The 25142-nt window shown below is 61.2% G+C and overlaps 3 protein-coding genes across 3 annotated transcripts; 2 read left to right on the forward strand and 1 right to left on the reverse strand.

The window, feature by feature from the left end:
• Positions 1–5010: 5010 nt before the first annotated feature.
• On the forward strand, positions 5011–6964 carry EIF1 (eukaryotic translation initiation factor 1). Its single transcript, XM_082071047.1, has 4 exons — positions 5011–5178; positions 5447–5610; positions 5743–5844; positions 6147–6964. The coding sequence occupies exons 1-4, from the start codon at positions 5148–5150 to the stop codon at positions 6189–6191; spliced, it is 342 nt and encodes a 113-aa protein (XP_081927173.1). The 5' UTR covers positions 5011–5147; the 3' UTR covers positions 6192–6964.
• Positions 6965–9629: 2665 nt separating this feature from the next.
• LOC309449070 (gastrin/cholecystokinin-like peptide) lies at positions 9630–10025 on the forward strand (the record flags this gene model as incomplete). Its single annotated transcript, XM_082070981.1, has 2 exons — positions 9630–9822; positions 9919–10025. 2 exons carry the CDS (start codon positions 9630–9632, stop codon positions 10023–10025), a joined length of 300 nt encoding a protein of 99 aa, XP_081927107.1.
• Positions 10026–10255: 230 nt separating this feature from the next.
• Positions 10256–17925, reverse strand: HAP1 (huntingtin associated protein 1; the record flags this gene model as incomplete). The annotated part of the gene is made up of 15 exons (XM_082071115.1): positions 10256–11128; positions 11869–11971; positions 12356–12574; positions 12672–12985; positions 13486–13653; positions 13745–13812; positions 13889–14026; positions 14107–14181; positions 14266–14396; positions 14501–14579; positions 14714–14822; positions 14971–15071; positions 15565–15681; positions 15815–15891; positions 17826–17925. The coding sequence occupies 15 exons, from the start codon at positions 17923–17925 to the stop codon at positions 10729–10731; spliced, it is 2199 nt and encodes a 732-aa protein (XP_081927241.1). The 3' UTR covers positions 10256–10728.
• Positions 17926–25142: the final 7217 nt, after the last annotated feature.

Genomic DNA, 25142 nt, shown 5'->3' on the forward strand with positions numbered 1-25142 from the left:
GCACCCAGCATGGCAGAAAAGGGCCCAGATTGGGCTGTCGTGTGTCCACAAACCTCACCGGTGCTGGTGCTGAGCAACCACACACCAGAAGCCCAGCTCAGCAAGGTCCTGCCTAGCCCTTCCCAGGGTCGCTCCGTGGCTCAAATTCCTCCCTGGCAGGGAGCAGAGCTTGGTGAAAACGCCCGGCTTAACCAGAACAGGGGGAAGGTGGGAGCAGCGGGCTGCAAGGCTGCACTCCCCCATTGCCCCCAGCCAGCGGGATGGAGGGAGGCAGAGCCGGACCCGTGCAGGGCAGACGCAATGGGAGATGTTACATCCCGACTGGACGCATGTCCCTGGCTGGACCCCTGTGTCCCCGCTGTTCCCCGCCACGCTGGCCAGCCCCACTGCAGCCCAGCGAGGGAGCAAAACCCAGCACCTTTGCCCCTTCCCGTGGCACCTGGACCCCTCTCCGTCCCGGCAGCGTGGCCCAGGGGTGATAAACTGCAGAAAAGCAGGACGTGCCTGGCAAGAGCGGGTTTGCTGGCGTGTGCAAACAGGCCGTGCCGGGGCCGACACGCAGAACTGCCGTGTGGGGCAATCCCTCCCGGCACGGGCGATGCCGAGGCTCTGAGTCAGCCGGTGCTGGCTGCGCCTGGTGCCGGCAGCGCCGCGCTCCCGTCCTGCATCGGGAGAGGCTGAATGCACAAACCCGTCCCAGGTCTCTGTGGCGGCTCCTCGAGCTGCCCTCGCTGCTGCTCCGGGCCCTTCTGCTGCAGAAAACCCTTCAGACTCACTCCCCATCACTAAGTGTCATGGAGCAGCATGGGGGACACAGAGATGTCTGTGGGGACAGTGTGGCCCATGTTCAGGGGTCACCGTGTCCCAGAGGAGTGGCTCTGCTCTCCACCAGACACCCGCAGAGCCGTGGGGGACCCTGGGGAGTGCTGGCGGGGTCTGTGCTGCCCAAATCTGTGCAAACCTCCCGCTGCCCCATGGGCAAAGCAAAGCTGGGCAGAGCGGAATGGGCTGCTGGTGTGCGGGGAGCTGCTCCCACCATTCGCAGTCCCTGCGACCGCTGCTCCTGTGTCAGGTTTTCTCCAGGATGATGCCCTGGACACAGGACCTGGATGGGGCTGCAGTGGCTCCTTCTCTGCAGGGAACACATTTGGGACACTGGGATCTTCCCAGCTGGGAGAAGCTGCGTCACCCCCATTTTTTGTGCACAATTGCAGGCAGGGAGAGGCTGAGCTGGGCTGTGAGCCAGGCTTGTGCTGCACACCAGCCTCAGCAGCTTGGCTGGGCTGAGCTTGGCTGGGCTGGGCTGAGCCGCGGTGCTTAGAGCTCTCCTGGCACCTCGCGGAGAGGAGAGGTTCCACAGCCAGCACTGGGATAGGCAGAGGCTGAGCAGTGGAAGGAGGGTGAATAAACACCATAGAAAACAGGAGCTGGGGTAAACCAGGAGCCAAAGTGGTGTCCGAGGGTCACAGGAATCGGGATGTGCCCGCAAATGACCCTTGTGTGTCACAGGGGAGGGGGCTGCGCTGGGACACGCTGCAGCATTTGAAACGCTCCTGTGCACGTCTCTGTTACAGCATGTCCCAGTAGCACCTGACAGACAGACAGGTGCCACAGGAGCACCCGACAGACGGACACGTGTCACAGGAGCATCCCGCAGGCCACGGCCTCCGCCTCGTGTGGGCAGTGAGCGGTTCGCTCGCTCGTTAAATAAACGCTTCCAGGGTTTGGAAGCTCTGCGACGCGCGTTGCCAGGATCAGCTGTGTAAGGGAAGGAAATGTGGTCCTTGAGCAAACAGTCTGGGATTCCCGGCGCTGGCCCCATGACAGCCGGGCTCACCGGCCGTGCCGCGGCTCTTTCCAGGAGCAGGTTAATCACCGGGGCTGCCGCCTGCCAGAGCCGCCTTCGCTCGTTAATGGGATCAAACACTGCGCATCAGAAATCCGGCTCATCCTGAATCCCAGTCTGTGCCGTCACACAGAGGCTGCGGGAAGGATGTCAGAGGAGAAAAGCTGGTTTCTAGGAATGTCCCAGCCTGGAGGGCAATTCTGAGCTGCAGGAGAAGCAGCAAAGCAAAATGCCAGGATGATTTCTTCCTTTCTGTTACATTTCCCAGGTGTATCAGAGAGGCACCGAGACCTCCCCGCTCAGAGCACGGGGTGAAATGGCTTTGCCAGACTCAAAAGTTAGACCTGCAGCAACCCCAGGCTGGCGCACGTGGGAGCACTTCCCCCAAAACCCTGGGGTCTCAGAGATGCTGGGCAGCCCTGCCCTTGCTATTGGTGCCTTTCCTCCTCGCAGGGACCCTCTGTGGTCCCTGTGTGCCACCGAGATGGTTTCCAGAAGCCACCAAAGCACAACCACAGGGCCAGGTCTTTGACTGAGGGACGATATCGCGGGTGTCACCAACCGCTCTGAGCCCTCCCTGCTCCTCCTGCCGAGCCCAAACCAAACCTGGCAGCTCATGGGGCATTGTCACGGCCCCGTGGGACTGTCCTGTGCACAGGGCCAGCGTTCAGACTGGGGAGATGGTTATTTGCCGGGCTCTGGGCATAAAAAAACCTGCAGCAACGCGGTGCTCGCCGCTGAGAGGCTCTTGCAAAGGAGATCAGCATTGCCACCTCGTGGGGAGCGCGACGAATGCCCGAGATCCGGCACCTCCAGGAGCAGGTAGGGACCGAGCACCCAAGGGACAGAGCTGAGGAGGGTGCAGGGGGCTCAGCCGAAGCTGAGCAGGTGCTTGCTCCGAATCCAGCTCTGAAAATTGCCATTAACATTTCCCTGATGGCATTCAGCCCGTCGCCAGCGATGGCAATGACACCAATGACACACACTCGCCACTTTTGGTGTTTCACCAATGGCTCTGGGGGTCCAGTGGCGAGGAAAAAAAACCCCGATGTGATACGGACACTGCGAATCTGCACTGACATTGATAAATTGACTCCCAGAGGTGTCCTGGCTCAGCCGTGGGACCAGCGGGCCACCAGAAGACAGGAGGTACCGTTGACTCTGTTCAAGTGTTTAGTGTTAAATACAATAAAGTCCCTTTGCTGTATTAAAGACTTTGAAACGCCTCCAGCAGAAAGGTGCACTGTAAATCTCAAATGCTTCAGATGCTTTAGAAACACCAGAGAGACACTGAAATACAGCAACACAAATTATCCCTTCTACCTAGTGCGAGATAGACGATTTGCCTTTATCTTAAATAAAACCCCCAAGAATGATGCAACACCTAAGCCCTGTAATGGCTGCCAGGGCCCACAGATGGCAGCACACCCAGATGCCAATAACCTGTCAAAAATACGTAGCATTTCAGAGATGGCTCCCAAAGCTTGGCAGGAACACCTACATGGTGGGAGCAGGAGATCTGAAAGGAGCCGACAGGCTCCGAGATGAACCATCTGCAGCCCAATACACAATGTAATAAACCCATGACTCCCTGGGGACAATATTCCCGTTCCGTCTACAGCAATAACCCGCTCCCAGGGGGTTTACGCTCTGGATCTATACGGCTTTTGACCCTATTAATAGTGTAGATTTACTGTTCTTCATATCTGGGGCTTCAGTGTATTTTTAGGACATCTTTGGGCTGGATGTGATGTTCACCCGCCAGCTCTGCATTGTGCAGAACCAGAGCCTAGGCTGGGTTGGAAGGGACCTTCAAAGCTCGTCTAACTCCGTCTAAGACTCCAGTCTGGGTCTGAGTCTGCTCAGGCTGGACCTTGTAGAGTCGCACCCGAAGCGCCGTGATGCTCGGGGTGGATCAACCGGCCTGTGCCGGGCTCAGCGACCAAACCCGGCCTGCCAGAGCCAAATCGCGGCAGCGTCACCCCTGGGCTGTGCGTTTTGGGGGATTACGGAGCATTTTGAGGCATTACTGTGCATTTTGGGGCATTACTGTGCATTTTGGGGCATTACTGTGTGTTTTGAGGCATTGCTGTGCGTTTTGGGGCATTACTGAGTGTTTTGAAACATAACTTGGGGCATTACTGTGTGTTTTGGGGCATTACTTTGCATTTTGGGGCATTACGGTGTGTTTCGAAACATAACTTGGGGCATTATTGTGCATTTTGGGGCATTACTGAGTGTTTTGGGGCATTACTGAGTGTTTTGAAACACAACTTGGGGCATTACTGTGTGTTTTGGGGCATTACTGTGCATTTTGAAACATAACCTGGGGCATTACTGTGCATTTTGGGGCAATACTGAGTGTTTTGGGGCATTACTGTGCATTTTGAAACATAACTTGGGGCATTACTGTGTGTTTTGGGGTATTACTGTGCGTTTTGAAACAACTTGGGGCATTATTGTGCATTTTGGTGCATTACTGAGTGTTTTGAAACACAACTTGGGGCATTACTGTGTGTTTTGGGGCATTACTGTGCATTTTGAAACATAACTTGGGGCATTACGGTGCATTTTGGGGCATTACCGTGTGTTTTGGTCACTGTGAGCTGAACCGCCCTGCCGGGCAGAGCCTCTCCCAGGACACGGGCCGGCGACCAAACGCCTCCCACCCCCGCGGGAGCCCCGTGGGTCCCGGTGATCCCTCCGATCCCCTCAGCCTTCCCGCAGCTTTCGCCTGTCGCTTGTCACACGCTCCGGGAACCAGGCCCCACGCCACGGTCTCCCCCCCCGTGCGCCGCAGCCCGGGCTGCCCGGGCCCAGCGGGCTGCTCTGGGGGCAGAGGCCGCGGCGAGGTCCGCGGGGCGGCCCGGGGGCGGCGGGGCCGGGGCGGCCCCGCGGGGTCCCCGAGGCCCGGGCACAGCGCGGCCCCAGGCCCCGCCGGCCGCCCGCCGCACTGCGCATGCACCGCCCCGCGCGGGGCCGTCCCCCCCCAGGTTGGGCCTCAACCGCGCATGCGCCCGCGCCTCTCGCGCCAGCCGGGGCGCGGCCGCGCTCGTTTGTGCGGCGTGACGCCCCGCCCGGCGGCCAATCGCCGCTCTCGCTTCCCGTGCGTGCTTGCGTCACACGGAGGCGGTATATAAGCGGGCGGCGCCAGTCCCGCCCCCCTGATAGCGTCTCCAGCCGCCGCTGCGAGAGCATCACCCGCCCAGAGCCGCTCGCTCCGTCGCGTTCCGCAGCCTCCGCCGCCGCCTCCGCAGCCACCGCCGCCGCAGCCTCCGCCGAGGGAAGGGAAGCGTATCGTATGTCCGCTATCCAGAACCTCCAACCCTTCGGTGAGGCCCTTTGTGCGGCGGCCGGTTCGGGCCGGGGTGGGGGAGCGGCCTGGCGGCCCCGCCCTGGGGCAGCCCCGCCCCGTGGCGCAGTTGCTATTCCAGGGGCCGGTTGCGTCAGTCCCGCGGGGGGGGGTGGGGGAGGCGGGAAGGGGCGGGTCGTGTTCGTGACGGTCGGGCTGGGCGGCCAATGGGGAGCCGGGCGGGGTGTGACGGGTGGGTTGCGCGGCCAATACGGAGCGGGGCGGGGTGTGACGGGCGCTTTCCGCAGACCCCTTTGCTGATGCAAGTAAGGGTGATGACCTGCTCCCCGCCGGCACTGAGGACTACATCCATATAAGGATCCAGCAGCGGAACGGCAGGAAGACCCTCACCACAGTCCAGGGCATCGCGGATGATTACGATAAAAAGAAACTGGTGAAAGCCTTTAAAAAGGTGGGTGCTGCGGGGAGGCCGCTGGAGAAACCCATGGTGCTGGGGTGTGGATTCTCTGGGGGCTGTGGTGGCACCTGGGAGCAGCGTTTGTGGTTTATGTCGTGCTAAAGGAGGCTTTTTTCTTTGTTGTAGAAATTTGCCTGCAATGGTACTGTAATTGAACACCCTGAATATGGAGAAGTGATTCAGTTGCAAGGTGACCAGCGCAAGAACATATGCCAGTTCCTCGTGGAGGTAGGATTTTTTTAGGCTGCTACATGCGTTAGCTAATTTTTAAACTGAATGCGAGTCTCTGTTTTAATGAGCATACAGGTTCTAATTTTCTTAGTGTTAAAAGAGCAGGCTGATGGAGGAGGCTCTGTCTGCTCTTCTTGAAAGTCTTGCTTGAGGCAAATACCATCCAGCAAGATTTTGAAGTTGCAATCTAATCTCTATTCCATACTGTAGGGGGGAGCAGAAGTTTGCCATGTCTGTGTGGCTGCTCACAGAGGCTTGTCTGCCTCCACGTGCTGCAAAGTGCATTTTCTTTCTTGCAGATTGGACTGGCTAAAGACGACCAGCTGAAAGTCCATGGGTTTTAAGTGCCTGTGGCTCACTGAAGCTTTATGCAAGAAGATTTCCTTACCATGAAATTCCCACCTTTCCCTTGTCATAAGTTTAAAACCAGCCGGTTTGTGTAATGTAACGATCTTGGGTCCACTGTTCAGTCTGGACTAGTGTAATTCAGTAATGTAATAAACTGACACGAGCCCATGCTATCTCGTCTTGCTGTCCCTCATTTAACAGAGGTAAATCGGGCGTTTGGCGTGGTCCAGCCTGAAGCCAAAAGTAACCAGATGTTCCGAGTTAAGCCAAGGGACTGTCAGGCTGCCCGGATCGCTCCGCAGTCCAGCCGCTCTTCCAGCCCCGTGGATGGGAATTCTGGTGCTTCCCGTGGTCCCCGACAGAGCGAGGCACCGAGTGGGAGCTGTGACACCACCTGGGGCCATGGTGCCTTCTCTCTGGGCAGCTCCTGGTGGCAGAGGGACATGGGGACGCGTGACTTTGAACAAGAGGAGTGACCGAAGAGGGACTTTGAGGCTGGATGTCGCAGTTCAGGCCTGGCAGGTGCTGGTACCGCGTGAGCCCCGAGCTACCGGGCTGGTGTACCCAAAGGAACCCTTACCTGGGGTTAAACTTCTGACAAGGGATCAATTTTGGACTAATATAACCGATACCATTGTAGATAGAGCCGCAGAGCTTACGTGTCACTAGCAACCTGCCTAATGCCCTGTGAAGTAACAGATTTTTGGTTTCATTTTTAATGCTTAATGTATTTAAAGTCTTATTTAAATAAAAACGGTTTTCAAAAGCGTTTCCTTGGTGGATTCAATTGCATTTTAGAGCCGAAGTGCTTTGTGCTCTGTCACCGGTGACACTGGCTCAGCACTGCTGGTGCTGTTGGGTGAAACACCCTTTACTGTTATGGGTACATGCAATGAATTAAATCCGGGCTGGGCTCTTTTGGGGAGGTCACTCGCCCTGTGTTGTGGTAGGAGCACCGGGCGCTGCCTGGGTGACCACTCACACTTCTAGCAGCTTTCTAAGAATTGAGTTTTGTTTCTTCACTGGCTGCCTGCAGTGATCCTGACTTTCCCCCCCTTTTCCACGTGCTGCCGTGGAGCACTCGGGTCACTTTGCTGCCGTTTGCCTTCCTGCGAGACTTTGCTCTCGGAAACCAAACTGCTGCAATTAAGCAAAGAATTGAGTGCACAGACGCCCTTGTGCCCTTCCTGCGCCTCGGGGAGGGTGGCTGGGAGTTACCCCGGGACACAGCACCGTCCCCAGGTTGCTTCTGCTCCAAAAATGTCACTTCCCTGCCTGCGTTGGGACCTTTCTGAGCGCCCTGAGCCAGGACCCGATGCTGCGGGCACAGGGTCGTCCAGGTCAAGCCACAACCAGAGCTGGAGACACTGAGCAGTTGCGGGTCCGGCTCCAAACCTGCGTCAAGAAAGGGCCAAGCCCATCGAACCACCGTGTCTCCATCACCCTGATGGCTCATTTGCCCTGGATTGAGCCATTAAAAGCTAGAAATTGCAAAACAATTTGTTTGTTCCTTGTAAAAAAAACCACTCTGCAGAGCGAGCGATCGATGGGGAGGTGCCGGGCGCCGCTGCCTCCTGCCCATTCAAAGCCCATTTGTTTTGGGGCTGTTTGAGGAGCAGCGGGATCGTTCTCTGTGAGCACCGGGGCACCGGCTGACAGTGAAGTGTCCCCAGGATGTCACTCACACCTGTTTTATTGAAGGAACGAGACAAATGTTCTCTGCAAATACAAGATGAGGGTAAATGTGGGCAAGAGGAAGGATTGATGGTGAAGGAAAAGGTCGGTGGCAGCAGATGGGGATTTAGTGGGGGACGCTGTGCACGTCACCCGGGTGTTACTGGGTGTCCCCAGCTCCGGGGTCTGTCACCCCATGCATACGTGTAGTGACGGGGACAATGGCCACGCAGATTGTCAATAGCACCATGTGTGTCCATACCTCACACATGTGTCTTTATATCCATATCCACATGTACGTACATATAGAGATACATATAGATATATAGATAGATATATTTATACACATACACAGAGGCATAGGTATATAGATACATGTGCATATATTATTTACACACACATATATGCATAATAAATATAGTGTACCTTTTATGTATCTGTCTTGATTCATGTATGTGTATATAGTTATGTGTGTATACATATATATATATACACACATATATGCATATATATTTATATATATAAATATATATACACACATATATATTTTTATATATATAAATATATATAAATATATATAAATATATATAAATATATATAAAATATATATATATTTATATAGGCACACCTGTGTGTGCATATATGTTTCTGTGGCTGGAAACTCTGTGGGACAATTGACCCCAGTGGTAAATGTGTGTGTGTGTGTGTGTGTGTGTGTGTGTGTGTGTGTGTGTGTGTGTGAAGCTGTGTGTATAAAGCCTGAGTGTGACTGTGTATGCACATATACACACGTAAACGTGTATGCACATCTATACACACACAGATATATGCCGGTATGTGTGAAACCATGAACACGCGCACCACTTGGTCTCCATCCATATCAACACAGATGTGCGCATGTCTCTATAGTGCGTGCGCACACACACATATGCCAGCTCTAGAGCTCCGTCTAGCTCTATACATACATACACACCCCCCCACACACACCTATATATCTACACACATATACACCTTTATCTACATCTGCATCTCTGTCTAGATCTTTTAGCTTTCTCTCTACATATATATATAAATATATAATTAGAATAATATATATTATAAATAATATATATTATAAATAATATTGAATAATATATATTATATAATATACATATATAATAAATAAATAATACATATTATATAATATACATAATTATATATACTCTCATTTACATTTACGTAAACGTGGAGCCTTAGAAGCCCATATGTCTGTGTCGTCGTGTCCGTGTGTGTGTGTCCATGTCTCTGTGTGTGTGTCCTTGTACCCATGTCTGTGTGTCCGTGCACAGCCGTGTGTCCGTACGGGCACAGCCGTGTGTCCGTATGGGCACAGCCGTGTTCCCGCCCCAGGGTGTGCCGGCCGCCGTGCGTTTAAAAGCGGGGCTGAGCAGGGGCTGCCCAGACAGAGCCGCCAGCGAACCCCGGAGCCAGCAGGTGAGTCCCGGGGGGACACGGGGACCTGCCGGGAGGGGGGGCTGAGGACTTGGGGACCAACTGGGTGAGAAGGATGGGGGGAATTCGGGCACCAGATGTGAGGGATGGGTGAGGAGGATTTGGGAGCCACCTGGGAGGGATGGAGGGGACTGTGGGACCACTGGGATGGACGGAGGGGACACTGGGGCACAGCACCCTGCTCGGGTCGCCCTCACCGCAGGCTCAGCAGGTGACCCCCGTTCAGGGGCTGCAGCCTCCGCTCTCCATCCCCGCGCAGTCTCAGAGCCATGAAGGTGAAGGTTTGCACCATCCTCATCCTCACCATTATGACAACGGGCGCTCTGTGCCGGCCCGCGGTGCCGGCCGCTGCGGGGGACGCCCGCCGCCCCCCCACCAGCCTGATCCAGCGGGACTGGCCCGAGTCCCTGTCCCGGGAGCAGCAGCACCTCATCTCCCGCTTCCTGCCCCACATCTTCACAGGTACCGGGTGGGGAGTCCTCGGGGGGGCCCCATAAGGCACATCCTGGCCCCCCCATGACTCAGGGCAGCTCTGACCTGCTGTCCTTTCCCTGGCAGAGCTGGGGCACGGGGACAAGGAGACAGAGGCTTTGCACGACCACTTCTACCCCGACTGGATGGACTTCGGCCGCCGCAGCGCTGAGGACTCGGGCGAAGCCGCGTAGCCGCCGTGCTGGCCGCGCCGAGCACCGGCACGCTCGGTGCACATCGCGGCACAATAAAGCTTTGGCACTACAGCTGCTGCTGCTCAAGTATTGCTGGGAAAAGCTGGGGAAAAACGCGTAGGATTTGTCCCCAGCGCTGCCAGGGCACGTGGGGCAGAGACACGACAGGAGATACGGCACACGAGCCGCTTGGTGACTTCACATTTATTCAACAAGGGACAGGGCACAGCCTGGGGTGAGGGACACAGCTGGGGGAACAACAGCTACACCCTGAGAAATACTTTCTACAGGCATCCCCCAAGCTGGGCATCCGCTGCTATTCAATGGGCAGGAAAGAGTTTAAAACCACTGTTCCCTTTAGAATTCAGCCCAGGGTCCCCTCAGGACCAGCCCTGCCCAGGCTGAGCATCGCCCGTCGCTGCAGCAGCCCCTGAAGGGCTGAGCAGCCCCTCACTCCTCTCCCGGGCTCAGCAGAAGCAGGAACAGTTTTTATTGCCAACAACCAGCTCCTGTGAAGGGTCTGTTCCCCCACAGCATCACCCCACACAGCATAATAGGGGGCCAGGGAGCGTCGTTCTGGAACCGAGTAGCACCGCGGGGTCATGTCCCTGCAGCTGAAATCCCGTCCCATCTCCAATTGCCCACGGGCAGGTGATGAAGAGGATGAAATGCGTCTTGTCCCACACTCATGGGCTCCACAGGCTCACGTCAGCGCTCCCCTGGCTCCCCGGCGCTCTCCCCGGGCATAGGACATCTCCCCTCTGGCCACCACCTTGTCCAGCCCCAGGCGCCGCAGTTTCTCCACCAGGTTCAAGCTGAAGATGCTGCTGTGATGCTGGGGTCTGTCCTGCCCCCCCAGCACGGGGAAGGGTCGCGTGTCAGCATGCTGGGGGAACTGGGAGGGGGGTGGAGGGACCCAGCATGACCCAGTCCCTGGCACGGAGGCAGAGATGCCCCGCACCAGCAAAAGTCTGATGAGTCCCATGGGGGTGTCAGGGGGTCCGTGGCCAGGTGCTGACACAGGGGAAGACTGTTCCGGCAAGGGGCTGCGGGCGCTCAGCCCCTCAAGGGGCCCACAAGAAGGCACGACGGTGTTATATAGACTGGAAAGGAAGAGACAGGAGAGGTGCGGGTCAGCGGGGGGACTGACCTGGGGGATGCCCTGCAGGGGCCATGGGGGGCTCCGGCAGAGCAGGAACCCCCTTTCCTTCTTTGTATACACATTAAATTCCCATGCTTGCAAAAGCCAAACACCCCAAAGCTCATGGCACAATGCTGGGGGGGCACAGCCAGGGCCCCCACAGTTCCCAGGCAGCCAGGGTGGGATGGGACACAGCTGCTGCTCCATGAGTATTTTCCAAACATGCAGGGTTTTCGTCTAACAGTAAACGCAGCTCATAGTGAACTCAGCTCACACCAACCATCAACAAGCCTTGGAGGGACTCATTAGTGCTAAGCCACACTGCTCATTCATTAAGCAGAAGGGGGGCTCTGGCCCCTGCCCAGAGAAAGGTCCTGGTTCCTGCACAAGTCCAGGGAGAAGAAAATCCATGTCTGCTCGCAGGGACAGCAACTCCCCATCAGTACCGGGAGCAAACGCTGCTCTTGCCCCAGGGTGAGCCCAGGCTTGGTGCTGCAGCACGGAGGCCGGGGGGGCTGGTCCCAGTCCCCCGGGGGGTGCACAGCCTTGGGTACACGCTGCTTGAGCAGCCACAGCCAGGGACGTTAAGTGTCAAATATTTCTCCTTGAGCTGCACGGAGCCAGGCGGGGGGGGGGGAGAAGGTTGGGGGGAGACAGCGGGGGCTGGGGGCGGTGCAGGCAGCGCAGGGCCACACACCTTACCTGGGTGTCACTGTGGTGAGAGCGGTGGTGGGGTGGAGGATGTGGCAGGTGGTGATGGTGAAGGTAGACGGGGTCTGGGGGAGGTTGTTAACAGAGAGGAACACTGGAAGGGACAGGAGACACTGGGTTAACAGGGAAGGGGGGGGCACATCATGGGTTAAGACAGAGCTCTGGGGAGACAGGAAAGCCAAAGCTGCCACCACCAGCAGAAAGCTGCATGCAGGGGACACCTCGCCAGCAGCATTGGGTCCAGTGCTTGCTCAGAGGAGGGGGCTGCGAGCACAGGGGTTCACCCCCCCAGGACGGCTGCAGAACAGCCCCCGTGCAGCTGCAGTCGGAGCATCCCCGCGGGGACAGAGGGGTGGCAGGGACAGGCTGCAAGAGGGGACAGCGCGGGGGCGTGCAAGGGGCAGCGGGACATGGGAGTCCTGGGGGACATGGGCATCCTGGGGGCCACGTCCCCTCCGCCCCCTCGCCCCACGCTCACCCCCAGGGCGCTCCTTGGCTTTGGTGGGTGTTGAGGTAGGGAGCAGCTGGAAGGAGCTGGCATCCACATCATCCTCCTCCAGGTCGTTGAGGCTGTAGACCTCCTCCAGGTCAATGTCCAGCTGCCTGAAGTCTTTGGTGAGCACCCCAGGACGGGGCACCAGGATCCCTCCCAGGTTGGGCCGTGCCAGCTGCTGCCAGTGGTGGAGCGTCACAGAGCCTGGGGGGACACAGCCAGCGGGGGGGCTCAGCTGGTGGTACAGGACCCTCCCAGCATCTCCAGCTTCGCACACAGGGACGTCCCCTCCACCCCTCACCTTCCAGGGGCTTCACGATCTGCAGCTTGTCGGGCAAGTAGGTGAGGGAGCCAAGGGAGAAGCCGGAGCCGGTAGTGAGCTCTGAGCCCCCTGAGTAGTGGGTCCCGGTGGAGATGATGCTCTCGTTGGGGGTGAGGAAGCCGCTGGAGCTCTCCCCATCCCTCAGCTGCCAAAGCTTGTGCTCCCGCTCCACCTCGAAGAAGGAGCGCTCCTGCGAGCCGTGGCTCTGCTGCCGCGCCGACAGCCGCTGCACCGCTGCCTCCAGGTCCTGCCGCCCCGGGGCCGCCCGCGGCTCCTCGCGGGTCCCCTCACTCCTGCCAGAGGGGACAGTGTCAGGGCGCTGGGGCCACAGTCCTGCACTGTGCCATCCCCTTATTGCTGCGCTTGCCCTCCCCTTGCCCCAGGCTTGCAGCATTGATTAACGCCCTGATGCAATCAACACATGGTAGGGAGAGACTTTTGAGCAGGGCCTGTTGAGGCAGGACAAGGGGTGATGGTTTTAAACTAAAGGAGGGAGATTCAGGCTGGACATGAGGAAGGAATTGTTGTCCTGAGGGTGGTGAGAGCCTGGCCCAGGTACCCAGAGAGGTGGTGGATGAACCATCCCTGAGACATCCCAGGCCAGGCTGGACGGGGCTCTGAGCACCCTGAGCTGGTGCAGATGTCCCTGTCATGGCAGGGGGGGCACTGGATGCGCTTTGGAGGTCTCTTCAACACACTGTTCTATGATTCTAAGCTCTTGCCAATGCCCCAGGTCCTCGCAGGGGCAGCAGCTCCGTCCCACCCAGCCCAATCCCCCCACTGTGGCACTCACTGGGTGCTCTCTGAGCCAGAGCAGCCGGTGGGGGGGGTGTTGGCCCCCCCAGAAGGAGCAGCCGACAACTGCTTGGAGCCTGGTGTGTTGTGGGGAGACTCAGAGCAAGACTTGGCTTTGGCCACCTGGTTCACCGCTTTCACTGTCTCAAAGACACGCCGATAGCTCCTGTGGGCAGGAAGCGGGCAGGGATGGGCCCCCCAGGCAGGGACGGGCCCCCCATCCTGGCCCAGCACAAGCCACCCATGCCAGCACTCACTTGTAGTCCGAGGAGGAGCTGTCTGTCGCTTTTCTCATCGTCCCCTTGATCTCAGCTGCCAGTGAGTCCTGGAGACACAGGGGACCAGGTGTAAGCAGAGAGGGGGAGCAGAGCCCCCCAGGGCTCCCCGCACCCCCCACTCACCACGGGCAGGAGGCTGGGGGCAGCGTAGCGGCTGACGGTGCTGTTGGGCAGGCTGCGGCTGCGCAGGCTCTTCACCTCCTCCTGGGCTTCCTGCAGCATCCCCCCGCACTCCGCATACTTCTCCTGCAGGTCCCGCAGCTGCGGGCAGGGGCACAGCTCAGGCACGGCAGGACCCCCCCAAAACCAGGGCACCCCCGCTGGTCCCTCCCCGCGCTCACCTCCGTCCGCAGCTGCTGCTGCACCTCCTTGGCCACGGCCAGGTGCTGCTGGAGCTCCTCCACCTCCGAGCCGTACTGGGGGTAGGAGAGAGCAAGGTCAGGCAGCTGTGGCCCCCCGTGCACCCCCCAGCATGTCCCCGGCACGGGGGGAACGCTCACCGCGCGGCACTTGTGCTGCAGGTCGGCCACCTGCGCCAGGAGCTGGCTGATCTCCTCCTGCTGCCGCGCCGCGTCCTCCGCCTTGCGCGCCAGCTCGTCCGAGAGGTACACGACCTGCTGGCTTGCTTCGGCTGGGGAAAAGCCGGGGTTCCGTCACTGCCAGAGCACAGCGCCCCAGCCCCTGCAGACCCCCCGCCCCACTGAGGAGCTGCGCCCCCGGCCCAGCCCCACGTACAGAACTGCTCCACACAGTCGATCATCAGCTGCTGCTCCTGGTCCTCGTACTGAGAGGTCTCGGTTGTGATGTTGGTGGCCTGGGCAAGAGTGTTGGAGGGGCTGAAGGTGACAGGTGGAACCTCCAGCCTCCCCGAGGGCCAGCGCGGGTCTCCCACAGCGAGGGGGGCATGGGGAGATGGGGAGGGGGGTCCCACCAGCCAGCTCCACTCACCTCCATGCGAAGCTTCTGGTTCTCCTCCTCCAGACACCTGAGTTTCTGCTGCAAGGTGTCATACTGGAAGTACTGGTGCAGGGACAGCGAGGACTCGTGACGGCGCAGCCTGGGGACAGCAGGGAAGGCGCTGAGCACCCGCGGTGCGGGCAGGATGGGGCTGCCCACCCCCCCAGCTCCCAGGCAGGCATCTGCAGCGACCCAGCTCTGTGGGGCTGGACCCGCGGCTGCCGTGGGACAAGGACCCTCAAACTCACGGCGTGGAGGTGGCGGAGGTGGGCTCGCTCTCCTCCGTCGTGGTGGTGTAGAAGTGGAGCAGGTCGTCCCGCATGGAGACCTCATGGCGCAGCTGGGCGATCTGGGAGGGGAAGGGGCATCAGTGCATTGACATGTGTCAGTCATAGAATCATTTTGGTTGGAAAAGACCCTCAGGATCATGGAGTCCAACCTCAGTCTCACCCTAGCGCTCCCTAAATGGTTCGAGGCTCTAACCAGGGCAATAAGCTTTTTCTGCCTTTAACCTTAGCAGCGAGGCAGCACTCGCCTCAGAAGTGGGTCAGGCCTGATTATTGAGCGAGCCTTCGATGGAGGATGTGGGGTGACATTGTCACCTCTTACCACCTCCCCCAGTGTTGCAGTTTAGCTCCTGCTTGCGAGGCCTCAACATATTCAGCAGGTCTGGGCACTCCTCCTTCTAGATGGGGCAGCAACGTGCTGCCATTGCCCCCTGGTCATCACTGCATCCCCCATCCAGGGTCTCATCCATTAGGCCACTGGGACTCCACAGCAAACGGCCACCACATCCATCCCCAGGTCACCGAGGCCAGGACCTCGCACCCAGGGACCGCTACCTCCTCTTTGGCCAGCTCCAGCTGCTCCTCCAGGAGCTCGTTGCGCTCGGTCAGGCTCCGGTTCTGCTTCAGCAGGGACTGCCCGATGCGCGCTGCCAGCTCCAGGTCCCGCTCCTTCTGCGAGGGGTAGGTCTGTGTCAGCCAGGGCCCGTCCCCGGCTCTGTCCCCTCTTTCCCTCACCCATCCCTGCATCCCCGGGGTCCCACCAGCCCCCAGCCCAAGCCCGTGCGCAGGGAGGGCACCAACATACCTCATCCAGCAGGTTGGTGACTGCATCAATGTCATGGTAGGTCTTGGTGATCCTGGCCACCCGTTCAGCGCACAGGACTGGGGGAGAAGGGTGAAGGGTGAACCCCTGCATTGCTCAGCTCTGTCCCGCCGCTGCCTCCTGCCCTGTGTCACCACTGCCCATCGCAACCCCCAGGGCTGCACGGCAGAGGGAACAGGAGGTGGCTGCTGCAGGTGGCACAAAGCTGCTCCACACTGGCCACCAAAAAGGACCTTTTACCTGCTTAGCAGCACCAGCCATGGCGTGGGGCAGGGGCAGCAGGGATGCTCAAAGCAATGAGAGCATCACAGGAAACACGGTGCTCCCACTTCACCCCCCAGCCCTGCCCACATCCCTGGGGCAGCAGGTAAGATCCCCCCTCACTGCACCCACCACCACAACCCAGACACAGCGCCAGCCCCGCCACAGGACGCACGGACGGGAAGGAGGGACGGGGAAAGGCAGATGGCAGAGACAGAATCGGAGGTGACATCTCCAGCAAAAAACAGGCTGGAACTCCAGTACATATAGCGGTGGGTGGCACCACGCTGAGCCAGGCCTGCAGGCAGCGTCCCCTCCAATCTGTCCCCAGCCCCCTCCCCCAGATCTCCCCCCGAGGAGCCAGCCCTGCCCTAGTTTCTCCGGGGAGACGCTGACCAAGGCAAAGCCAAGCACATCCTTTCGGGACACTGCACCCCCACCCACCCCAAGGTCCCTCCAGCTGCAGCAGCGCAGCCATCGGCACCCTGAGCACCAGGGGCAAAGGCGGCTGCAGGCAGGTTGCCTCAGAAACAGGCAGCTGCCTGCGATGCCAAGATGCAGCACTACAGCATCAGGCTGGGTCCCAGCAAAAGCTTTGCCTCCTCCTCACCGCTATCTGGGTCTCTGGCAGGGAGAGGTGGCCCAAGGACGGGGACGTCTGTCCCCCCAGCACCAATCCTGCCAACTGCACCTGCAGAAGCTGCCAGACAGAGCCAGGCAGGCACCCAGATGGCAACGCTGGGGCTGCGCGACAGGAGGGAGACGGCAGTGGGCACGAAGCCCCGGGCCCTGCCTGCACCACACAGTCACCCCTGATCGCTCCCTGCTGACGTCCGACTGCCCCAAGGTCACACGCCTCAGTTTCCCCCAGCAGAGCGGGGCCTGGGCCGCATCCCTAGCCACGGGCATTCACCCCAGCCAGGCAAAGTGGGTTAACAGGAGGGCTCAGCCACACAAATCCCATTACGCTGCCCCAGCTGGGGTTGTGTAATGATGTGCCCGTTGTCATAGCAATGCCCCCACTTGCCAACCCCGTCCCCATCCTGTCCCCACCGCCCTGGGTGCTGGCCCCACACCCCGGTGGGCACACACGCCAGCAGGCACGTCCGCAGGGACAGGGGCCAAGCGCAGCCCCAGCCTCACCCCCCTCCCCATGCCCCAACAGAGCTTGCTCCCTGCAGGGGTCCCCAACTGCACCTCATCAGGCCCCTGAGCCGTTAATTGGAAATAATTAGAGCATGAGCATCGTTACGGTTGGAGCAAGCAGCAGGCCCTGGGAGGCACTGGGGCTGCAGTGCTGGCAAACATGTAAACACCCGCCCCATCCGCGGGCCTGATCCGGCATAATGAAGGGACCAGTGCAGTTCAGGGATCTGCATCCCATGGAAGGGCAGACCCCATCCCCATGGGCACACGCAGACCCAGCGGGCACCCCTCGCCCCATCCCACGGGAGTGGTGACAACCCTCCCTGGGCTCAGGGTGACCCAGGGGGCCCCCATGGGACCAGGCAGCAGCTCCCCCGGGATGGAGCCCCGCGCACCCCGCAGCGGGGAGGGGGGAACACACGAACGGGAAAGGGCAACAGCACCCACCCGGGTAGAGACCGCGCTCCCCCGTCCCCCCGACCCGCTCCGGAGCAGCCCCAGCGCCGCTCCGCGCTCCCTGGCCCCGCCGCAGCCGCGCTCCCGGGGCCGCCGCGGGCACCACCGGACCGAACCGGGCCGCCCTCACCTTCCTCCAGCTCCCGGGCGATGGGGTCGGCGCCGCCACCCCCCGGCTCCGCGTTCCCGTTCAGCTCGTCGTAGGCGGCGGGGCTGCTCCAGATCTCCATGGTGCGGAGCCAAGCCCAGCTAAGCCGAGCCCACCGCGACCAGCCCAGCCGGCCGCTCCCGCCCCTATTTATAGGGTCGCTCCGGCCGAGCGCACCTGCCTGGGCCGGGGGCGGTGCCGGGCGGGAGCGGGGCGGGGGCGGAGGGGCCGGGGTGGGGCCGGGAGGGGACCGGGGGCTACCCGGGGTTACCCGGGGTTACCCGCTCACCCCGCTCCGCTGCGGCGGGGATCGGCTGCGGCTGCACAATGCCCCGGGCACCTTGGGGACATGGGGACAACAAGCACCCCAGGACCAGGCTCCCTTAGGGCACCTCACGGACACAGTCCCCATCACGCACCCCAGGACCAAGCACCCCAGGACCAGGCTCCCTTAGGACACCCTACAGACGCGCACCCCATTACGTACCCCAGGCCCAGACTCCCTGTTGGGGCGCCCTGAGGACTCATCAGGACAGTCCTGCTCAGCCTCCCAGCCCATGGACACAAGGGTCCCCATGGATGGTGCTGAGCGCCAGCTGCTTAGAGGGGACACTTGGGGGTCACTGATGCCTGAGCAGCAGCTTTGTAGGGCTGACCCCGGCTGCACAAACAGTTTCTGTTCCTTCGGAGGAACAAGGAGAGGTTCAGGTCCTTCACGCTAAACCCAGCTAGCGTGCAGGGCTGGGGTCCCCGTGATGGTCACATCATGTCACACCACAGGACAGCCTTTGCCAAAGCTCCCTGTCCTCTTCCTGACCAGCCTTACCCTTCACCCCAAGCCCATCCCCAGGCCTGGGTCCCCCCATTGTCACCAACACAGCTCGCTGCAAATCCTGCACGTTCGAGCGTCCAGCGCAATGCTGGGACGTGCCAGGTCTGTGAGCTGGGAAAGGGCTCTCCCAACCCACTCCAACCTGCCCCACTCAGCACCCCCATGCTCTGAGCATGGGCTGGCACAAATCTGGCCCCCCACGCCCTGTCCATGCTGCCCCACGCTCCCTGGCTGGCATCCCTCATAACCACACTTGTGCAGAGGCAGCGCCGAAGCAGGAGAACTGAATAAATGATGCTGTGCTGAATAATGGAGGAGCTGGCTGGCACGTAGCACAAGTCCCGCAGGCGGGAGGGCAGCGGGGTGCGCTGAGCACCCCATGCTGCAGCACCGCGGTGCGCTGCCTGCACCCATCGCCTGCCCCAGTGCGGCTCCTCGTTAGTACCAAACTAATCAACGAATCGATGAGGCTGGGGCTGCCCCTCAGCAGCTCACTATGCTGTTATTTTCCTGATGGACTCCCACCCACCAGGATCCTGACCCTAAACCACATCCTGCCATAACCACTGGGACCCTCCTGGAGCTGGGGCCGGAGCCAGGCGCCCTCAGACCCGGCCTCTCCCTCCTTGCACCAGAGCTTTTCCTGGTGACGGCAGCGTGAGGGCAGGGACCCAGCCAGCTCACCGGGCACCCCCCGGGCACCCCAAGGACACAAAGTGTGTGTCTTGGCATGGACGGGGCAGGAGCCGCTTCTTCCTAATCCCCTGCCCAGGGATTTGCTCCTCCGGCCAGGTCTCCTGTGTCTCTGCACAAGCAGATTACAGGGGGCTATTTCTGACAGCAGCTTAATGGTTTGGGTAAAGGGATGAGACAGTGCAGCCCCCTCCACGCTGGCACATGCAAGTGGCACCGGAGCCATGGAGAAACGTGACCCGTGGGGCTCCCAGGGACAAGCATGGCTGTCCCCACGGAGAGGGGATGGGGTGCCTGGTGTCCTGCTAAAATCCATGGCAAGTGAATGGTGTTTGGGGCTCAACCCCTTGCACTGGTGCTGCAGGGGAGGGGGTGCTGATGGCTGGGGGGCTGCACCCCACTGCCTGCTGACCAGGGAGGGGCGCAGCTGCATGGGGAGGGCACAAGGAGGGTTTGTCCCCAGCCTGTCGCAGGCAGGAGGGTGGGAACGGGGCCAACAGCAGGGCCAGCCCTGCAGCCCCATCTGTCTCCTGCTGCCCCACATCCATCCCCCAGCCCCTCACTCTAATCCTGCCCCAGCCACACGTGGGCCAGAGGCAGAAGCAAAGCAGAGATAATCCGTCTGTGCCCCCCGCTGAACCCCGACCCCGCGCTGGGAACCAGCCTCGCTGCACAGCCACGAGGCATCACCCCTAACTGGCTGTGGGGCTGCGGCTGTCACCCCCCAGGCACCTGCACCCCACGGCTTCACCAGCAGCAGCAACCCCACCATCCCCTCGGCTGGTCCAGGCTGCTGTGCTTGGTGGGGCAGCAGCACCGGGGGCCACCAGCACATCCTGCACTGTCCCCCCACCGTTGTGCCACCCCAGGGAGCCACAGCACAGTGCATGGGATCAGGGACATGCAGAGGGTCCCTGGAGATGACAGTGGCTCTCTCTGAGCATCCGGCTCAGCTCAGACGAAGCTGCTCCCAGAATTAGCCCGGGATGTTCCAGGCGAGGAAATCCAGCCTGTCAATCCCGTTAGCGGCGATTAGCTCCTGCACTGCCCTCATGGCCCTCACCCAGCCCAGCCAGTGATGCCTGCACTGCTGCCTGCATCCCTGCCTGCACCGCTGCCTGCATACCTGCCTGCATCCTGCTGCCTGCATGCCTGCCTGCATCCCGCTGTCTGCACCCTGCTGCCCTCACCAGCCCCGCGGTGCAGGACGAGGCACTCACGGAAATATTGCAGGGTCTCCTCGATCTGCCGGGGGGTGAGGGGAGGCAGGGGCTCTGGGGGGCCGGGGGGGACATGCAGCCAGTCGTTGTGGTCGTAGCCAAAGACGGTGTCAGCCCGCAGCGTGTAGCGGGGCAGCTGCTCGCCCAGCAGGCTGATGATCTCCACCTCGGGGACATCGCCGCTGCACAGGTCTGGGGACAGAGGGACAGGCATCAGACAAGGGTGGGGGACACCTGGGAGGAGGGGATCCAGGGAGGGACATGGAATCCTCAGCCCCATCTGTCCCCTTGGCATTTGGGCTGGTGCCACCAGTTGATCTGCTCCCAAGGCCACTCATGTGGGGACTGGGGTCCCCCAGGAGGGGTGGCACACAGGGACCCCCTGCCCCAGCTCCCCCCTCAACACCCCGCTTTCTGCGGGCAGGGTCCTGCTGCCATCTCCTGGCCACACTCTGCCCGTCCGTGTGGCACTGGGGACAGCAAGCCAGGGATGCCAGCGTGCGGTGACGGATGCCAGGACGGTGACTCAGCTCTGGTCACACAATGGGGACAGGACAAGGCACCAGCCCAGAGCTGCCCCAGCTCCTCATCCCAATGCCCAGTCCCCAGGGCTGCCCGCCGGCACTGCTCAGCTCTACCCACCAGTGATGGTCGCAGCATCGCGGCGTCTGCCCACGGCTGACACGTGGGATGTGGGGCCAGCGTGGGGCAGGGCAGCAGCAGGTGAATCGGGGCTGGGCTGGATGTCATGGGCAGGTCGGTGCTGGTCGGGGGGGGTCACCTGTGGGCCCGCGGTGTCCAGTTTGGCTGGTGTTATGTTGGGGGGGTGGCTGCCATGGGGAGAAGCACCTTCCTCCCTGGCTCCCTGGAGCAGCACTGGCAGGCAGCGGAGTCCCTTCTCCGGCCCCTTCCTGGGGAGAAGGAGCTGTTAGGGTGATGTTCTGGGGACTGCGGACACATCCTGCACCCCAGCCACACGCTCAAGCATCTACATGTCCCTTAGCATCTTGCTGTTGGCCAAACGCCCTCCCCAGGGGCAGCATCTGCCAGGCCTGGGGGCTTGTAGAGACCTGGACATCATGGCCAGGATCCAGGTGTCCCCACTCTCCAGCCAGCCCATGGGCTGCTGTGGGGACAGGGGCCCATGGGGACAGCCAGTGCCCAGACAGGTCCCAGCTCATCCTCCACATGCTGCTGGATGTGGGGCGGTTTTGGGAATGGTGCCGGGTCGGCATACCTGCTCAGCGCAGCCTCTGCAGCAGCCGCTATGACATGTGGGGCACTCAGCACCAAAGCAAACGCTTGGTGATATCCAGATCAGCGCCAGGATGCTCCGCAGGGACCAGGCAGGACCCTGCTCCCCCAGGCTGGTGGGCAGGTCCCTGGAAGGGGCCGTTGAGCCGCTCAGCAGTGTGTGAACACAGCTGTGGTGCCAGCGGCTCCAGTGAGAGCCCTCGGGAGCCCCACCTCGGAGAGCAAAGTTCGCCTGCGATCCTCCACCCCATCGGCACCAGGATGTGGAGCAGGGACCTGCTGTGTTGCCCAGGGTAGGGCTGGGCAGCATCCACGGTCATCCCACCCCAGCCATAAACACATCGCGTGACAGGCCATAAAACCGGCATGTTCCAGCTCTCCCGCTGCCTCCAGCCGCCCTGGCTCAGCTGCTGGCACTGCCGGCACTGCTGCCCCTCTGCTCCGTGGGGCAGGAGCCTCCCGTGCAAGCCACATGCCCCCATGCCCACCCGTGTTCCCACCTCTACTGCAGTGGAGGCTGCAGCACCGGCTGGTTCATGCCAAGGCATCGCTGCCCTGGCACCCGGCACGTGCTCATGGCTGATGTCACGTCCGCAGCACCCAGGCCAGGCCACCCTGTACCTCCCTCCAGCGAGGCCAGATCCACCCTGGCACCAAGGACAGGCCTGGGGCAGCAGGGACACCCACAGCACACCCGCAGCCCCCCACCCACGGCTCTGGGACCACCCAGTCCTGCACCGTGCTCCCAGAAAACAGCTCCCCAGCCCCAAATCCACACACCCTCTCCCTCCCCGCTTCTCGCCAGGGAAGGAAGGGGACCCACCGTGCCGAGGAGCCGGGTTGCCGCTGCCCCGCTCCCCGCGCTGCCGCTGGCTCCGGGGAGGGAGCCTGGCCCGTGAGTCAGCACTCAGCTGGGGTTGCCAGAGCCCTGTGTCTCCTTTTGGCCCAGCTCCTGCACGTACATTAATCCTCCCCACAGCAGACCTTGTTCAGACACGTACAAGCAGCTCCCATCGCTCCCGGACCCCACTGTCCCCCAGCCACCAGCGTTCAGCTGCCAGATGACCTGGGGACCTGCCCCAGTGGAACTGGTGAGGAGCGGGGTGAGAGCAGAAGGATGGTGGAGCTGGTGGTGGTGGGTCAGGAGAAGTGGGACCCCAGTTCAGCCCATTCCCCGGCTGCACATACAGGCCTGTGCTCGCCGCTCTCTGCCCTGCCCGATGTCGTCATGCAGCTCCTGCCCAGGCATCTCCCTGCCTGCACATCTCCCTGCCTGCACATCTCCATGTGTGCACATCTCCCTGCCTGCACAACTCCCTGCCTGCACATCTCCATGTGTGCACATCTCCCTGCCTGCACATCTCCCTGCCTGCACATCTCCCTGCCTGCACAGTCCTGCAGCGGGGCCAGGCTGGACTTGAGGGTGTTGGTCTCTTCTCCTAAGTAACAAGGCATAGGATGAGAGCAAATGGCCTCAAGTTGCACCAGGGGAGGTTGAGGTTGGATCTGGGGAACAATTTCTTCCCAGAAAGGGCTGTGGTGCATCGGAACAGGCTGCCCAGGGCAGTGCTGGAGTCACCATCCCTGGAGGGTTGAACCGACCAAAGATGAGTTTCTCATCACAAGTTAGTGCCAGGGGTGTGTGAATGGTTGGACTCAATGATCTTGATGGTCTTTTCCAACCAAAATGATTCTATGATCCTATGATTCTCCTACATGACCCGAAGCCCCTTCCCCACCCTGCAGCCGGTGCCGATGCTCGGCAGCAGCTGAGCAGCGCTGGGCTCGCTCCTGGCTATTTTTTCCCTTCAGCTGCTGCAGCAGGAGCACAGGGCAGGGGAGGGGACGCAGCTCGGAGCCTCCACAAGTGCCTGGGTTGGGGGGCTGTAGAGCAGCAAGGCCAATGTGCAGGGCAAGGATGAGGTGGTGGTTCAATCCTGCCACTGGGTTGGGAGTAACTGCAGTCCTGCCCTGTCCCAGCTCAGGGGATGTCCCCGGAGGAGTCCCCGCAGAGTCCCCGGGGCTGGGAACGTCGCTGCTGTCGTGCAGGGAACGGTACGGACACAGCCCGTTCCATCCCGTCCTGATGCTCAGGCGACCCCAGGAGGCAGCATCTGCCCGACGCAGCGCTCAGAAATGAGTCTCTCCCCGCACCCGAGGCGGTCGGGGGATGGATTCCTGCCCAGGCAGCTCATCCTGCGCGCTGCCAGGCTCCCCAGCCCGACCTCAGCTCCGTCACCTTTGCTCCGTCGTGACCCGCAGCACCCTTGTGGCAGACTGGTCAGCCCCTGGGTTCCCTGAACCCCATGTTCCCTTCCCCCTGCAGAAACACCCTCAGCACCATCAGCCTTTTCCCGTAGAGCAGGAAAACCCTCCCCGCTCCCCTACAGACTTCCTGGTTCGGGCACCGGGAACCCCAAAGCGCAGCCACACCCGAGCCCCCTCCCCAGGCAGCCGCTGCTGAGGCCACACCGGCCCCCGGGACCCCCGGCCGCAAACGCGGGACATCCTGGGCGAGGGGTGAAGGCTTCGGCAGCGAAGCGTGGAAATGTGTGGGAGCCCACGAGTGGGAGCGGAGCGGCGGGGGAGCCGGGGGCCGCGAGAAGGGGGTAAATTCTCCAGGGGGCACCGGCAGCCGCCACCCGTGACGCTCCCGGGGGACCGGCGGGGACAGTGCGCCCGATGACAGCGGGGACCCGGTGCACCCCGGAGCGGGGGATGGGATACCGGGAGAGCCGGGGGCTCGGTGCACGGGGGGCCCGGGGCGCACTCACCGCTGGGCGCTGCTCCCGGCGCGGAGGCGGCGGCGGGGCCCTCGGACATCGCTCCCGCGGCCCCGCCGATAAGAAAAGCCGCTCCCCGGGCAGGTGCGGAGCACGACCGGGCATGCTGGGACCTGTAGTCCGCCCCGCCGCCTCCCGGGGTGCCCCCCGGGCCCTCCCCCCCGGGTCCTGCCCCCACTCCGGCTCCCCGGGGGATGCAGCTCCTGGGAGACCCCGCAAGCAGCTCTGCCTGTCCTGGTACAGGTGTCTCCTGGCTCTGTTTCTGCCTTAAAATCCCGGCGGTGTTCCCTGGCAGCCCCATTGCAGTGGGTGCCACCAGCCTAGGGCTGAAGCCCCATGTCCCTTGTCCCCTCAGACACAGATTCTTGGGGTGCATCAAAAGCACTGACAGCTCTGCTGGGATACATGGGGACAGGAGTCAGGGAGAGAGCTGGTGCAGGCTGGGAGCAGGAGTGCTCCATCCCCTTCTCCAAGTCACCCTGGGGATGCAGGTCTGGGTGCACGAATGGTGCCCCCC

This window comes from Streptopelia decaocto (genome assembly GCF_964273445.1).
Source record: "Streptopelia decaocto genome assembly, chromosome: 22".
NCBI classification, from domain to species: Eukaryota; Metazoa; Chordata; class Aves; order Columbiformes; family Columbidae; genus Streptopelia; species Streptopelia decaocto.